Here is a 16,709-nt window from a genome sequence, read left to right as displayed (position 1 = left end):
ATCCTTAAAAAAAAAAAAAAAAAAAAAAAAATCGATTCTGCCGATTATTGAATCGATTCGAGAATCGCGCGATGTAGTATCGCGATATATCGCCGAATCGATTTTTTTTTTAACACCCCTAATCCGCAGTCTGCGCCCAGTTACCCACCTAATTCACTAAGGATATTGCTCTAATCATATGCCGGCGCAAACACGCCCAAAAAAACTGACAGCTTGGAGCAAATTTGCACCTGATTTACCACACATGGCAATGGATTTGCTCCAACAACATGGTTGTTATAGTAACAGCTGCGAGAAAGATGACATTATCAGGAAGCGAGGTTGGACCGAAAGTAAGCGTTTACAGTGCCATTAAAGGGATAGTTCAGATTTTTTTTTACATAAATCTATATTTCATCCTCATTTCCAGTGGTGTGCGATCAGCACTGACTTACCCTTGACAGTGTTCTGTGAGACGAGTTCTGGTCCGGTGTTGGACGAGAAGAAAATAGTCCGGCGAGTTGGCTGGGGTCACATAAATAAAGCGTTTTTCTTCTAAAACAATTTGCGTTCAAAAGAATGATACATTTGCATCACAAACTCTCTACTGAAAAAAAGTCAGACGCCATTACCGCCGGGCACTATTTTTCTGTTTGTTCGTATCACTGCGTGGCGCCCCATATGCAGCTGATAGACGTGGACTAATCTACAAGTTCTCTTTTCGAAGGCGGAAGGCGCGACTATCAGCTGTCTGCAGCGCGTCTATCAGCTCTCTAGAGGGCGCCGCGCAGTAATACGAATGAACAGAAAAATAGTGGCCGGGGGTAATGGAGTCTGACTTTTTTTCAGGAGGGAGTTTTGTGTGCAAATATATCACTCTTTTGAACACAAATTGTTTTTAGAAGAAAAACGCTTTATTTAAGTGGCCCCAGCCAACTCGCCGGACTATTTTCTTCTCGTCCAACACCAGACCAGAACTCGTCTCACAGAACACTGTCAAGGGTAAGTCAGTGCTGATAGCACACTGTTGGAGGTGAGGATGAAATAGAGATTCATGTAAAAAAATCCAAACGATCCCTTTAAGAGGTACAGAGCAGAGAGGACGACAACAACGTCATTCATTCATAAAGCACAAATTATTGGTGCAATCATTTAAAAAAAATATATTTTCAGAGGTTGCATGGGCGTACAGTATGCATCTGGCACGTAAAAATGATCGTAAAATGCCTCCCCGCCATTGCGATCAGCCCGGGTTACGTTATGTGTCCTATACCAAGATAGAAAAACTCCCTCTCTCACTTGCTCGCGCTCCCTCTCTCTTTCTCTCTCTCTCTCTCTGTGATCAGCCAGAGAGGGCCGTGCATTTTGTGTCGCAAATGGCATGCACTGTCATGATCCCGCGATCAAGGGTGCGGCAGGTTAATACATGCTTTCCATAAATGGTATTTGCGTCACGCAAACTCCATGTGGCTTCTTGCGATGGCGTTAGTGAACTAGACGCTGTATATCAATGAGTCAGTTTCATTTGCATTGGGGTGGGCACATTTTGCGTCAAATGTATGCAAATTACCTAATCTACATACGCGCAAATAACACCGGCGCACTGGGCGCAATCTGGTTGGCAGATTGGTTTAGTGAATTAGGCGCTCCCGGATTGCTCCATTTTTACCGGTTAGCACCGTGCAAAGGCGATGCAAACCTTTAGTGAATATGCCCCTCAGTGTTGTGCCGTCGGCAACGTTTACCGAATGTTCTATGCTAGAGACATACATCTGACATCGGTTAGCTTAGCATCGGTTAGGTAAAGTGGACAGGACTGGCCAAATATTGTAAATTCCAGCGTTTTCGTTGTATTCATTCGGCAGCGGCGCAGCGGCGCTCCTAAATATGACCCACCACCCCTTCGAGCCAGCAAAAAAATAAATAAAAATAAAAAAAAATAAAAAAAATAAGGGGCCCCTTTTATGCGCGCAAAATCTGAAGACGTTCCAGTCAAGAATCAGGGCAAATTTTGCTGTGTCACCGCGCATTTCTGATTGGTGGGCGCTCGTTCTTGCTTGGCTGCTTCCTCAACCCACTGTAATTGCTTGCGTATGATGTGTGACTACATAAAAGAGCAGACTTCGGTGTGACATCCTGGCTCCTGCAGTTCATTTCGTCAACCCCGTTTGGAGCCCACCTGTTTGGCGACGTGTGGCCGCGAGACCGAGCAGGAACGGATAACAAAATACTGCCGGTATTTGCACTGTTAAACATCGGTTTGGCCAAGGAGTCCGTAAAATGGGATCAGCGAAGACACATGCTTACAAAGCACAATTTAAACTGCAATCAGTTACGGGTTTGTACATGAAGGCACGAGATAATTCTACATCGGTGGGGGAAGCAAGAAAACAAAATCAAAATTGACGTGTCCGCCGAGCACGCAGTCAAGACGGAGCGGAGCGGCTCCACAACGCTCACGCGCGGTGTAATCACGGGGGGAGCTTGTCATCATTCTGGGAGGATTAACGAAGGAACTCAAAGTCTCCAACTGCTGGACATTGCTGTAAACTTGACGTTCATATTAAGTTCCGAGCAGCCTGTACGCTGAATGAGAGATGGCGAACACACTTTCACCAAACTGGGAGGCAACATCGGGTGAGTACACCACCATATGTGAATAGATTGTGGACGCCTAAGCTCGCAAAAGCCGGCATTATTGCTAAACAGCCGCACGGCAACAAAATTGACTCCGATAATGACGAGCGGGAACCTGGCATGTTTGAAGGAGAAATCGCTCAGCTGTTCAATTCAGATACAGAAGATAAGGACATTGATGAATTTGTGAATGAAGACTGATCATAAAATAACGCAAGTACATTGTTAAATTGTTGAATACAGTAGAACCTGTCACTGCTTTGCTCCTGCAACCCGTTTGTTTTAGCAAGCATGCAGCAATAACGCCTTTAGGTACAGCGCAAAGTTAATGTACCCCACCCCAGTTGTCGAGCGCCGCTGTTGACAAAATTCTGAGCGGAAAAAGTGCAAATCTATGACACGATTAGAGAGCTGCCCATCCAGGATTGACCAATCAGAGAAAGAGGAGTTGCATGCCCTTGTATTTCGCTGCTATTTTTCAGTCCAAACAACTTGTAACAGTTTGCCAATTGGTGTAAAGTTGTGAGCATCGCAGCCGTAGTCTCGTTTCTTTGCCACTTGCAAGCTTGGACGCAACTCCCCCAAAAAATACAAAAATAAATAAAAAATAATCCCTACCCGGTGTCCAGCTGAGCGATACACAGCGGCGTGATCCGTCTTCTGCCGTCAGCGGTTCGAGTCTCCACCTGCTTCTTCAGCAGGTTCTACAAGAACATCAGGAAGTCAAGCAAGTGGGGAAGCGTGACCGAGCTTCTGTGGCCAAAAAATAAAAAATAAAAATAAAAAAAATAAAAAGGGGGTCCCGCTCACCTTCCTGATGTCCTCCAGAGACTCTCCGTTCATCACGCTGTTGAGCTTGGGCGCCGAGGAATCTGCGCCGACCACTGCAGAGTTGTTGTGGGCCGAGCTTTGCCTCTCCTGCTGGTATTTGAGCATCTCCGGGTTCTCGATAATGGTGGTGGCCAGCTGCGGCTCCTGTGTGCTGGTGATGGCCAGACTTTTGCCGTAGATGTTCTGGTGGATAGTGTTCTAAGAAAAAGAGGAGCATTTTCATCATTGGGTTCTGGATTCTGCAGGACTAGGGCAGACTATAGACGGTGGTCGTCGAACCTTCTCCTCCTCGCTGAGCGGGTCTCCTAGTTCGTCCAATGAGAAGTCCAGGTAGGCCACGGTACCATCCATGGAACACACCAACATGCCCAAACCTGTCAAAGTCCTGAAACACACACACAAAATAAAGATTTAATGAGAGGAACTGAAAACAGAAGTGTAAGGGGTATTAAATACAATGTCAAAATGTTAGATTACAGTTTTACATATCGTGACCTTTTTAAAATTATAGCCCAAATCATCCTGATGGTGACAACATGGCAACATGCTAAATTAAAGGTGTAAAGACATTAATTATGATGCAAATATGTGATATGTGGAATTAACTTCATACACCTTGAGACCACCAACAGACGATTGGTGGAACAGCAGGCAGCCAACATTAGCACTGAGACAATTTGGTCAGATACTATCAATCAATCAATCAATCAATCAATCAATCAATCAATCAATCAATCAATCAATCAATGCACTCATCAATCAATAAATTTATCCATCCATCCATCTGTCCATCAATCAATGCATCCATCCATCCATCCATCCATCAATGTGTGGAAAAACTCACCAGGAAATGTCCATGATGGATTTGTCAAACAAATCGTGGATGACCACCAGGGGGCGCTTAAGGGAGGTCAGCTGGAGATGCACATGAGGAAGAAATACTGTTACTGCCAACAACAACAACAAAAAACTGTAGAGAAAGGGGTAAACTACAATCTAGATTATGATTTAAGAAAGCGGTGACATGGAGGAAAGTGAATCGAGTGCATTAAAAGACAATTCTGAGAACAATTACAGTTTAGGCAAACAGGTCCGTTCGCCGGGGGCTCCAAAACATCTCATAAAAAGTCCTCATGCAAAGGACGATTGTCACGGCCAAGTTATCAAAACATGTTTTGTATATAAATGACAGTAATAAAGAGTTTAAAAAAAAAACAAAAAACATCACCTTGACCTTTGCACCTAAGTGGATTTCAGAGTCTGCACTTTTAACATTTTACTTAGGTAAATGGTTCATTCTACTCTTGGGTACATTTACCTTTTGCATAATGCATAATGTTGTGTTGTCAACAATTTGTACTGACCCAGACGGAGAGCGAGCGGTCCTTGCTGCCGACGGCGCAGCAGCAGTACGGACAACTGGGCTTCGACGAGCTGCCATTCTTCTGCTTCTTCTTGAAGATCTTTGGGTTGAATTTCTACACACCATAAAAAACAAACAAACAAACAAACAACAAAATGTCCTCTACAGCAAACACATGTGGACAGGAGAAGAAAAAACCCCCAAAACAAAACAATTGTGGATCTTTTGTAAAAGCAAGAGTGGTGCCAATTTACATAAGCCCACCTCCACATTTGTGTTTCCCTGCCCTTGACTTAGCAGCAAGGCTGTGTGAAGATCCATAATCCATAAAAGTGGACTACATGCACTAACAAGCCTAAAAGCTGAGCAGAGCAGTAATATTAGCAATGACTAGTGCTGGCTTCTGATAACAGGCACATTATTATATCATTAACATGAGGATTTGTGTTCAGCTGCATGCTCGCGCAAACGTTTTTTTTTTTGTTGCGAATGTCTACTTAAAGCTGCTGAATGCAGAAAATTCAATTTCAGACTGAATCCAGTAGGAGTATGACGACATACCGGTATCAAAATCAGATAGATTAGCGATACACCTACGCAAGTATCGCGATATTTGTCATTAATATACAGCCACTACAACGGCTCCATTGTTCATGACTCGTTGAGCAATTACTTGGCGTGCCTCATAAGAGTGGCAGGGAAATGGACGGAAGTTTTCGGGTGAAGAAGAGCTTAGTTTTATTATTATTATTATATATTATTTATTTTATTATTTTTTAATTATTTTTATTATTATGTCATGAATTATCTTTTATTTTATTTTCATTTATCGTGTATATTAAATTATTGTTGTTATTATTATTATTATTATTATTATTATGTTATTATTCGTTTCATCGTAGATTATCGTGGATTTATTACCTGACCAATATATTGATAATCATGGTATCGTCATATCGTGAGATAATCATTATCGTGAGCCTTGTATCGCAGATCGTATCGTATCGTGGGGTACCCAGAGATTTGGAAACTACTGGCCATTGTGAACAGGCTAAGATGCTAATCTGCTAATTAGAAGCTGTTTGTGTCAAAAAAATAAATAAATAAATAAAAAATACATCCTGCAATTTTTGCGTCTGTACGCGTGTCTCAAGACTCACCACCACCGTGACGGCTTTGCGGTGGCCCACAAAGTCCATGTTGGTTTTCCAGCCGTCTCGCTCCACAATCTGTGCCGTGGGTCCCGAGTTGTTCATGGCGTGCGCAGACACCAGGTACTGGCCGTCGGGCGACCACGACAGGCGCAGGACGTGCGTGGTGCCACCACACTTGCGTACGGCACACAAAAAGTGCTGATCAAGACAACAACCAGCAACGATTTTCCTGCATATCTTTTAATGCTATAGATATGAAATATTTTTAATCAACCGATTGTTGGCCTTCAAACATCGGCCAAAACAATCAGCCAATTGGGCCAAATGGCTGATTATTTTCCCCTGAAAACGTTAACGAAGAAAAGTGAAGTTACCAACACTGTGAAAGTACCCATTGCACCATTTTGCTTGCGTAGCATTAGCAACTAGCAAGTTTGGAGCGTATGTTATTCTGGTTATTCTGTTGTCCCTAAGCGTCCTTTAAAGCTGTTTAATGACATTGCAGTTTGATTTAACTGTAAAACTACTAGTAAATACACAACGTTAAGAATTACATCCACTGTAGCCTATATTTAAGGACAAAACATGCTTCGTTTTTAAAACATTGCTAGCCTAGCGCTAGCAGGAAGGTAGCAAATGTTAACAGGAAGTTAGAATCGAATTCGGGAGTGTTTTTCCTTTAAATAACAAAATCTTGTGGGAACACATAGCCACAGATGAGATAATACTACGCAAAGGCACAAATTCTTCCCACGGTGTGAAAAACTAGCTATTTTAATAGAAGTCAATCGCAACTTTCTTCCGTACTCACTTAAAGCGAGTACGCCATGCATGGATGCACGGTACCACACTGCGCCCAAGAGGCCAAAACAAACAGGAACAGTCAGTATTTATTCTGTTTTTTCAGTTGTTATTATTTTGGTTTCTTCTATTCTTGTTTTTATTTTGTCATTGTCCTTTCAAGTTCTACCATTTCTATCATAAAGTTGATATTTCAAGGATTCAAAGACTCATTTCTTCAAAATTCAAGGATGCACTTAGACTTGTGAAAATAACACAAGGTAAAAACGTATAAAAGAAAAGGTTAATGCTTTACAGCAGTTGTAAACAAGTAAGAATGGTTTTATTACGACACAAATTATAGATTTATGTATACAATAACCTTGTATACTTCATGAATTTTTTTTTATATGGACTTGTCATTCAAAGCAGAGAAGGTTAATAGTCAAAATTTGTGCGCAAGTGGAATCCATTGAAATTAAAAAAATTGGGGAAGGGGTTAATTTTTTGCTTTATATAAGTTTTTAACTAATCGTCAGATTAATCGGTAATCTGTATTTTTTTTCTGCCAATAATCGGTATCGGCATCAGCCTAAAAAAATGCACATCGGTCGGGCCCTAATTTTTAGACTCAACAAAAACACCAATAGAAAATATGTATTTGAGGTGCAGGTACAAATATTCATTTTGTCAACTTTTGTAATTTGTACATAATCTTCACACTCACACTTTTTGTAACTTTGAATGTGTATGGCTTTAGAGGCCGGAGCCTGGTTTGTGAGTTCAGTCCCTCCCTGGGTACTTTCTTGATGCGCGCTTTTATTCTTTTTTTGAGCCAAAAAAAAAACAAAAAATAAAATTCCCAACAACCTGTGAACACCACATAATAATAATCCTCATTGTCGTGCTGCCTACCTCGCTGAAAGGCTTGGTGATGTTGGCCTCCATCTGCCAGTCCACGGTCCGCCACACTTTCAGGCTATGGTCGTCGGCCTGTGAGGCGATATATTTGCCCACCGGGTCCCACGTCAGGCCCTTGACCAGGCCAGTGTGGCCCCGCAGGCACATCACCATCTCTGAGGAGGCGCCAGGCCCACTAGTGTTAATTTCATCAACGAAAACTTGACAAAAATACTTTCGTCAACACACGTTTTTCAGTGGACTAAAACTAGACGAGACTTAAAAACCCTCATTCATAAACGATAACTGGGATTTTCGTCGACTAATGAAAACGAGACGAAAATGTATTTCACTTAATAAAAAATGTGACTAAAATTTCTGGACATTTTAGTTCATGAATAAAGACGTGACAAAAATTGTAGGATTTTGTAAAATCCTCTTTCTGCTATTTTACCCCTGTATATATATATATATTTTTTTTTTTTGTCAGCGGATTATATTGAACATTTTCTGAACTAAAACTATTTTACATAAAAATATTTTTGATGGAAAACAACTTCACACACAATTAGAATGGCTACTATGGCTCTATGCTATTAGCTAGAAAGTTAGCCAGCATTAGTTAGTAGTCGCATTGTTGTTGGAACGTTTCGCCGTTGGATTCATGTTAAATTAAAACTATAATTTACTTTTTTTTTCTAACCTTTCACCATAAATCCACCTCCCCTCTGTCCCATGACATTTTTTTCGTTCTTCCTTTAACTTATTTTTACTACAACTTGTATTTTACATTTGTAATGCATTTATATGTTCAAAACCAATAAATCAAACCATGTGTTTGTGCTGTGTGTCACATGACAGTGTCACAGATGTGACAGACTAGCAGACAAGATTTGACTAAAATCACATAATTTTCGTCTAGTTTTTGTTCATCAACTAAAATGTCCGTTAGATTTTAGTCCAGTTTTTGTGAAGTGAAGGACATTTTCGTCTTGTCTTCATTACTTGATGAAAATGCAGACTGATTTAGTCCATGTTATTGTTTATTAACTCTTTGACCGCCAAAAACGTTTAATAACGATTAGAAAAATCAAAATGTATGCCGCCATAAACGTTAAATGACGTCAACTACATTTATTTTTTTTAATATCAATTGGCAGCACAATATCTAAGTGCAGCGCTTCCTGGTCAATGGGTTGTGGAATCAAAAACGGCCACTAACTATGGCCAGCAGATGGCAGCATTGTATCTCTTTTCAATGGGTTGCCGGTGTATAAAATTACAATGAAATGTGACGGAATCAGATGAAAAAGAACATTTTCAAGGATCATGTGAATGATCAAAGCCTTTGTCACATTAAATCCTAATTCACAGAGCGTCACTAAACAAAAAAATAGTGTCAAAGTCCCTGTTGTGGAGAAAATTTATCTTTTGAGTTAAAATGCTGGAAATCGCCTGGCTCATAGCATGGAGCCATATTTGCTACTTGTTGATATACAGTAATTGTGTGTCAAGTTGTTTTTCATCAAAAAGATGAAAGAAACATTTGTGTGAAATAGTTTTAGATCTGAAAAGGTTCTTGGACTAAAATAAAGACTAAAATGCTAGAATTTAGAGTCGACTAAAAATGGACTAAATAAAAATGGGATGAGGTTGACTATAATAAAAAAAACTAACAAGCATGATTAAAACTGGACAAAAACTGAAACAAAATTTTAAAATGGCGGATAAAATGAACACTACCCCCGCACAGCTGAGAAAGTCTGAACTTTTCAAAGCCGCTTCCATTCCATGCCATCTGCAAAATGTGTTTTTGAGCTAAAAATAATTAAATAAATAAATAACTGTTTGCCCAGCAACACCAACTGGCTTTCCCCTTCTCTTACCGGGGAATTTGCGTGCATTCCAGATGACGATAGTGTTGTCCACGCTGCATGACGCCAGCCACACGTCGTGGGGAGACCAGGCGACATCCATCACATCTACACAAATGCCATGATCATCATGTAAAATTGATTTTTTTTTTGTCTTGTAAACAAACAGTGGTGTCTCTCGAGTGCCAAAGGAAGAAGAAAAATAAAAATAAAATTCTGTCTACTTTAACTCATTTGATCCCAAAAATGTATAAATAACACATTCATACGTTATTTTATATGTTTTAGTGTCCCAAAGACGTAATTCTACGTTTTTTTTGTTTGTTTTTAATGCTAGACCACAGGGGTGGCCAAGTTCGGTCCTCGAGAGCCCCTATCCAGCCTGTTTTCCATGTTTCTCTCCACTAACACACCTGATTCATGATCAGGATCGTTATCAGGCTTCTGCAAGGCTTGCTGATTAGCTGATCATTAGATTCAGCTGCACTGAAGGACGGAGACATGGAAAATAGGCTGGATAGGGGCTCTCGAGGACCGAACTTGGCCACCCCTATGCTAGCGCATACAGAAGGCTTTGATGCAGCCTCTCAACTGCAAAGAACGGGTGAAGAAATGGTAGTTATTACACAAACGACCAGCAGGTGGTAGCAGAGCAAAGGAGAACAACCAGGGCCATGTTGAAAAAAAAAAAAAAAGCTCAATTGCTCACAATTCTAAATAAATTGATTTGTGAAAAATGATTAAACTTTGCTATCCATCCATCCATTTTCTTGACCGCTTATTCCTCACAAGGGTCGCGGGGGCTGCTGGAGCCTATCTCAGCTGGCTCTGGGCAGTAGGCAGGGGACACCCTGGACTGGTTGCCAGCCAATCGCAGGGCACACAGAGACGAACAACCATCCACACTCACACGCACACGCACACCCTAGGGACAATTCGGAGCGCCCAATTAACCTGCCATGCATGTCTTTGGAATGTGGGAGGAGACCGGAGTACCCGGAGAAGACCCACGCGGGCACGGGGAGAACATGCAAACTCCACCCAGGAAGGTCCGAGCCTGGACTCGAACCGGAGACCTCAGAACTGGGAAGCGAACGTGCTAACCACTCGACTACCGTGCCGCCCTAAACTTAGCTATATTCTAATATTAATTGCTGCAAAACGGAAACAGATATAAATAGACTTTTTTTCTTGATGAAAGAAGAGACTTTAATCTTTTCTTTTGATAACCATGTTTTTATAGCAATAGAACACAATATTCTGTGGTCCTTGCAAAATCAGTCAAAATCCAGTAAAACAGCGAACGGGATTGCTTCTGTGAAAATGGCTGGGAGTGAATTAGTTAATAAAATGTTGTGGCTTTTGTGATGTGCAAATTTGACTAACCTCCGGTGTGGTTCCTCAGAATGGTGACACATCTCCACTGCTCCACATTGGCCAGTTTGCTGCTCGAGCCAAACACCGTGCTCGGACCAATGAATCTAAACATCACATCAGGGTCAGGATTTTTACTACTGCCATTTTTTTTTAACATTACAACATAAGACAAAGATAATGACATTTAAACCCCTTCCTCACAAAAAAAAAAAAAATGCAGATTTTTCTCTTGTGTGAAGTTAAACGAATACTAAGGGTCAAAGTACTGTAAAATGTGCTAAATGTTCTGCCTGATATTATATCTTAGTTGAAAACAAGGTTGCAATATGTCAGAATGCAGAATTTATTCTAACAAATATTGTAATCAGCATCAGCAAAAAATAAAAAATAAATAAATAAAAATAAAAAAAGTCATATCCATCAGGCCCTAATTTTTACAACATTTATTCTGTTGATTATCCCATAGTTTAATCGGATAAATCAGCGTTCATTTTGTCGACGAAAAATTTTTGGCATATTTTTCATCACAAATTTTTTTTCAGACGAAAATTAAACGAAAACAAAAGCCATTCATTGAGATGAAAACGATAACTAAAATTGACTGACAATTTCGTCAATGACTAAAATAAAAAGAACACAGTGATGAAAATTCATACCGTCCAATCAAAAGGAATGAAACGCGGGTTGGAGAAAATAACCACTCAGAAACTGTTCACTGCACTTTATTTAATGTTCAAACATTTCTTTTTTTTTTTTTTTTACATTCATTATGCAGCTGTAATTTGGGTGAAAACTAAGATATATTATTGTCAGTTCAACATGTTTCACTGAAGCAATTAATAAAGACACTGTTGTATTAAATGTGTCTTGCGTGTTAAACTACAGTCACAAATAGGTTTGTTATAATTTTCTGTATAAAAGTTGAAATGTACGCTGAAGGACAATATCGACTAAACTGTCAATTTAGTCAACTAAAATGTCTTTTTTCGACTTTTTTTCGTTCCATGCTGTAATATCTGTGACTTTTGAGTGTGCGTGACCTTATAGGGCGGGGCCTAGACAGGTGAGTGACGTGGGTGTCAGCGAATGAGAGTGTAGCGTTGGCTGTTGTGAGCTCAGGCTTGCGGCTGGCTAACCTAATCCAATGTTCATAGTTCAGTTGAGGTAGCATATTTCATGTTTGTGTGTGCGTGTACGTACGCAGCTCGTTTCCACACCATCACCAACTTGTCGTCCCCACCGGACGCCAGGTAATGCCCATTGTTGGACCAGCGCACGCAGTTCACGCAAGCTGCACAAAATAAAAAGTTTAATCGGATTTTTCTCACAGGATGCAAAATGCCACAAACAGGCAAACGAAGCTAGCATCCACAAACAACAGCTATTTTAACCCAAATGGTGCAACAACATGTAAGACAATAAAACCTTACTTAAAGGCATTTTAAAGATGATTATTATATATTCTTTATCCTTTGCAGAAAATTACCAAATTACTGTGAGAAGCTGTGAGCCATGTGTATGCATGCACAGTGTTCCCTCGTTTATCGCGGGTGCTGCGTTCCAAAAACTACCTGCGATAATGGATATCCGCGTTAATAATAATAAAAATAAAAAATAAAAATAAATTCCCGTTAATTATATATATTTTTTTTCATTGGCTATAGGCTATGTTTTTTTTGTTTTGGTATGATTTTTACTTTATTATAAATGCTTTTTCATTCATCACATGTTCTTTTTTTCATTTACATTCATTTTTCCATTAAAAGTATGTTTTTTAATGTACTTATTACAGTATTGACCATTTGCACGTGTGGTCACTTACCCCCATGGGAACGCCCCCTCCTGAACGCTGGACGGCAAAAGAACCACTTGCCTGGATTATAACAATCGAAACTTGTACAGCGTGAAGTCCTTTGTCTAGTCGATTCAATTATAAAATGGCCATATCTTTCTGTGCGGTCGGTTGTACAAACAGACAAGGGAGTAGGGCTGGGTCTAAAATATCAATATATCGATATCGAATCGATATTCCTTTTCATAGCCCAATATCGATTCATAAAACCATGAATTGATACTTTTAATACAGTTTTTATTCCCCCCCGTAAATTAATGTGCCAAATAGGGCAGTTAATCGGCCGCCGATTACAATTGGCCGATTATTGGCCTTCAAATATCGGCCAAAACAATCGGCCAATTGAGCTAAATGGCTGAATATTTTCCCCTTAAATTGTCATCGAAAAAAGTCGAAGTTTCCGATGCTGTGAAAGTACCCTGAATGCACCATTTTGCTTGCGTAGCATTAGCAACTAGCAAGTGTGTAGCATATGTTATTCCGGTTATTCTGCTGTTGTCCCGAAGCGTCGTTTAAGATGTTTAATGACACCGCAGTTGGACTTAACTGTGAACTAAATATACAACGTTAAGAATTACATCCACTGTATATTTAAATACAAAACACGGAAGTTAGCCAATGCTAACGGGAAGGTAGCATCGACTTCGGGAGTGTTTTTCCTTCAAATAACGAATCGAATTGGGCCCTTCTGAATGAAATCGAATCAATTTTAGAAATCTGAATCGATACCCAGCCCTACAAGGGAGTAAACCAAATGTTGCTTTTTACCAAATACCTACTAATGAAGACAAAAGACGTCGATGGATAGCGGCAGTCGACAGAAAGGACTAACAACCAACAAAGCATTCACGGATTTTCAGCGAGTATTTTTTACGAGGTTAGTAGATCAATGTTCATACATTTTACTCGTAAATGCACACTTACTACCTACACTCTAACTACGTTTGTAACAGGGATGTTGAATTACGTGTTTCAAATCACATTAACAATCGTTAATATGAATGTGGCTTGAGCCACGTAGTTAGCGTCCACTCCAACTGCACACACAACATAGTTTTTAAAAGTATTTTCTTCAATCAAAACTATTAAGTGCATCTGACTGAAAATACTTGATGCATACTTGACATAACCACAGTGTTTCAATATAGGACAGAATGTGTAAAAATAACATTTAAAAAAATGATGCATGATAAACAAGTTTTACCTTTGCCATTACGGGATAGATTGTCCCTCGGGTGTGACCGTAGCATCTCGTTGCAGACACAGCCAGCAGCAAAAAAACTGGTATGCGTCTAGACTTTTATTAGCTTTTAAATCGGTTCCAGTGTAAGGAGATACATTATTGACAACATAGTGATACAGTTCGTGCAACATGAATTCCGGCAAAGCGGCGATTTGATTAGCAGGGGGCAGAAGATAAGGGTCTGTTTTCAAACCAGCCATCTCCAGTTTCTGTTAATATCGCACTCTATGAGCACCTACTAAATGTTCCACTTCTGCCGACAGGCGAACATTAGTTGAACTAGCAGATTCCATGGCTCGATGGGCAATAATAACTTTTCATTTGTAAAATAAAAGTCTCTAAGTACCTAAATCACTACGCGGCCCGTCCACTTCCATTCAAACGTCATTTCCTTCCGCTGTCCGTGGTGGGGCAGTCACGTGATCACGTGACGTCGGTGCAAATGGTCAATACTGTACACAGCACAGTATATAATTTTTTCATTTAATATATGTTTTTTCTTTTTGGAATAATTTGTAGTTTATTATGAATGCTTTTTCATTCATCATTTGTTTTTTTTTCAGTTAGTCATTTTTTCATTAAAAGTATTTTTATTATGTACTTGGTATACAGCACAGTATATATATATATATATATATATATATATATATATATATATATATATATATATTTATTTATTTTTATTCATTTTTTTGTTTTGGTATGATTATTCATTTATTATCAATGTTTTTTCATTCATCGATTGTTTTTTTTACATTTAGTCATTTTTTCCCCATTAAAAGTATGTTGTTGTTGTTTTTTATTTACTTGTTATAGAGCACAGTATATATTTTCTATCTCCAGAATGCAATGTTGTGGAATGACGGGACAGGCACTGTCGGAAAAGTCTCGTTGAGATGAATCTGCGGATGCCCGTATGTCTCCAGTCAGACGTGGGGTTCGAGAGATACGGCCGCGGAAAGACAAAGAAAATAAACAAGCCAAAAAGCACGTTATTTAAAAAAAATAAAAATTAAAAAATAAATAAATAAATAAAAAAAACGCTGTAAAAAAATCCGCGAAACAGCGAGTTCGCGAAAGAGGGAACACTGTATTATATTACCTCCTGGTGGCCAAGATGCATGCACCGAAATGAACAGCGTTATTTACTTTTCATTAAAAAAAATACATTACCTAGATGATTGTCCATCTGGCAAAGCATTTTGGGAACATTCTCATTCTTCTCATCTTCCTCACGGAGGACAGGCGCCATGTTCCAGATCATCACCTTCCCCGAATCCTCCCCTGATGAACATAAATGATTTATTATATCATTCCTTAACTTCTCGTGTGTGTTCATTTAGTTACCTTGCCCTCCAGTTGCAAATTTGGTTCCATCCGGGTGAATGTCAACAGAAAAGATGGGTTTGCCTGCCAGAAAAAAAAAAAAAAAAGAAAAAAAAAATACTTAAAAGGAGACGTATTAAAGAAAAGGGTGTGTGTAATTAGAGGAAAGTTTGTCACAACACTGTATAATCAAAACAAGTAGAAAGGCTAATAAAAAGGTTCACACAAATATTAAGGCTTTCTAACTTTAAATGGTCTAAATTTGCTGTTTGTTGAGCATGGTAATAGCTACCGATAACTTCGCAAAGTGACAGCAGTTAGCTTTGTTGGGTAACGTCAAAAGCTTGTTGGCTAGGGGGCCAACCACAGTAAAACCTCCTTATGAGGAACAAATTTAAAGTTAGCAGCAGATTTACTGCGTTTGTCTTTGTTTGGGGGGCTCAGGTGTGCTTGACTTGTTGATTAATTACTAATAAAAGGAGTTAATAATAGCCTTTCTAACTGAAGTGGCCCAAAAGTGCTAGCATGAAACCAAAAGGTAAGCAAAACTGAGTAAAAAGCTCTAGCTGATCTCTGACTAATGCTTATGATAAGTAGCACATTGTTGACTGCTGATGACTGATGGGGCTATGCTGCATGCACCAATGCACAGATCTGCTCACTAATTGACAAGTGTATGAAGTGCTGCCTGTACCAGGGAACATACACTCCTTATGATGTCTTTGTTGAGGGGTGGTGTGAGTCACGTGTGCTTCACTTGTAAGATAAACCATTAACAAAAAGGAGTAAAAACTATCACGTTGCTAGGACACCCAGATAAAGACTTTTTAACTGAAAACGGCCCAAGCGTGCTTGACGTTAAGCATGCTAATTGCTAACTCAGCAAAGTGACAGGAGTTAGCCGTGTTGGCTAACGCCAAAAGCTAGCCGGGAGGGGGCTAACTAAGCTAGGTAGGTAAATAGGGTTAGCAAACATTTGTGCTAGAGGGAGAACCCAATTTGCTGTTTCGTGCCCAAAATCTACCCACGGGCTTCAACTTGAAGTGGCACCCGGTGTGAACGTTCACCGGCTCACTCGCCATCACTCCCCTCGGGAGACCCTGCCGACGGTAACAACAAAAGCCTCCCAACTTGATCCCAGAGATTCGCTTACTTACCGTTGTGGCTCACCCAGCTCGGCTTCAGCAGCTTCATCTTTATTTTTTATTTATTTTTTTAATCTTAATTATCAATTTATCATCGACTCGGCGTCCGCCTTTTTATATCTCGCAAACTCCGGCCGACGCGGGAGTGTTTTGGGGGGGCTTCAACTCCATCGCTCCTTACAGCATCCCCGCCGAAGCGAGCCGGACGACAGACAAAGTGACACCAACGCCGCCTCGCAGGACCGGAA

At 40.0% G+C, this 16,709-nt stretch overlaps 1 protein-coding gene across 2 annotated transcripts in view; it reads right to left on the bottom strand.

The window, feature by feature from the left end:
* hira (histone cell cycle regulator a) overlaps positions 1 to 16,709 on the bottom strand; it is a 27,824-nt gene extending 11,115 nt beyond the window's left edge. For both annotated transcript variants that reach the window (XR_013283558.1, XM_077521669.1), the window contains exons 1-13: positions 16,474 to 16,709; positions 15,338 to 15,400; positions 15,164 to 15,274; positions 12,096 to 12,186; positions 10,905 to 10,999; positions 9,531 to 9,626; positions 7,660 to 7,820; positions 5,971 to 6,138; positions 4,812 to 4,925; positions 4,292 to 4,362; positions 3,727 to 3,832; positions 3,427 to 3,645; positions 3,235 to 3,320 (exon numbers count right to left, since the gene is read on the bottom strand). Coding sequence is in view for 1 of the 2 variants with exons in the window: in XM_077521669.1 (XP_077377795.1) it covers positions 3,235 to 3,320; positions 3,427 to 3,645; positions 3,727 to 3,832; positions 4,292 to 4,362; positions 4,812 to 4,925; positions 5,971 to 6,138; positions 7,660 to 7,820; positions 9,531 to 9,626; positions 10,905 to 10,999; positions 12,096 to 12,186; positions 15,164 to 15,274; positions 15,338 to 15,400; positions 16,474 to 16,510 (1,418 nt within the window). In the remaining variant the exon portion in view is untranslated. The remainder of the gene's footprint in view (positions 1 to 3,234; positions 3,321 to 3,426; positions 3,646 to 3,726; positions 3,833 to 4,291; positions 4,363 to 4,811; positions 4,926 to 5,970; positions 6,139 to 7,659; positions 7,821 to 9,530; positions 9,627 to 10,904; positions 11,000 to 12,095; positions 12,187 to 15,163; positions 15,275 to 15,337; positions 15,401 to 16,473) is intronic.

This window comes from Festucalex cinctus, chromosome 5 (assembly GCF_051991245.1).
Source record: "Festucalex cinctus isolate MCC-2025b chromosome 5, RoL_Fcin_1.0, whole genome shotgun sequence".
NCBI classification, from domain to species: domain Eukaryota; kingdom Metazoa; phylum Chordata; class Actinopteri; order Syngnathiformes; family Syngnathidae; genus Festucalex; species Festucalex cinctus.
Note: the sequence above shows the minus strand (reverse complement) of the source record. Positions and strands in the feature narration are given on the sequence as shown.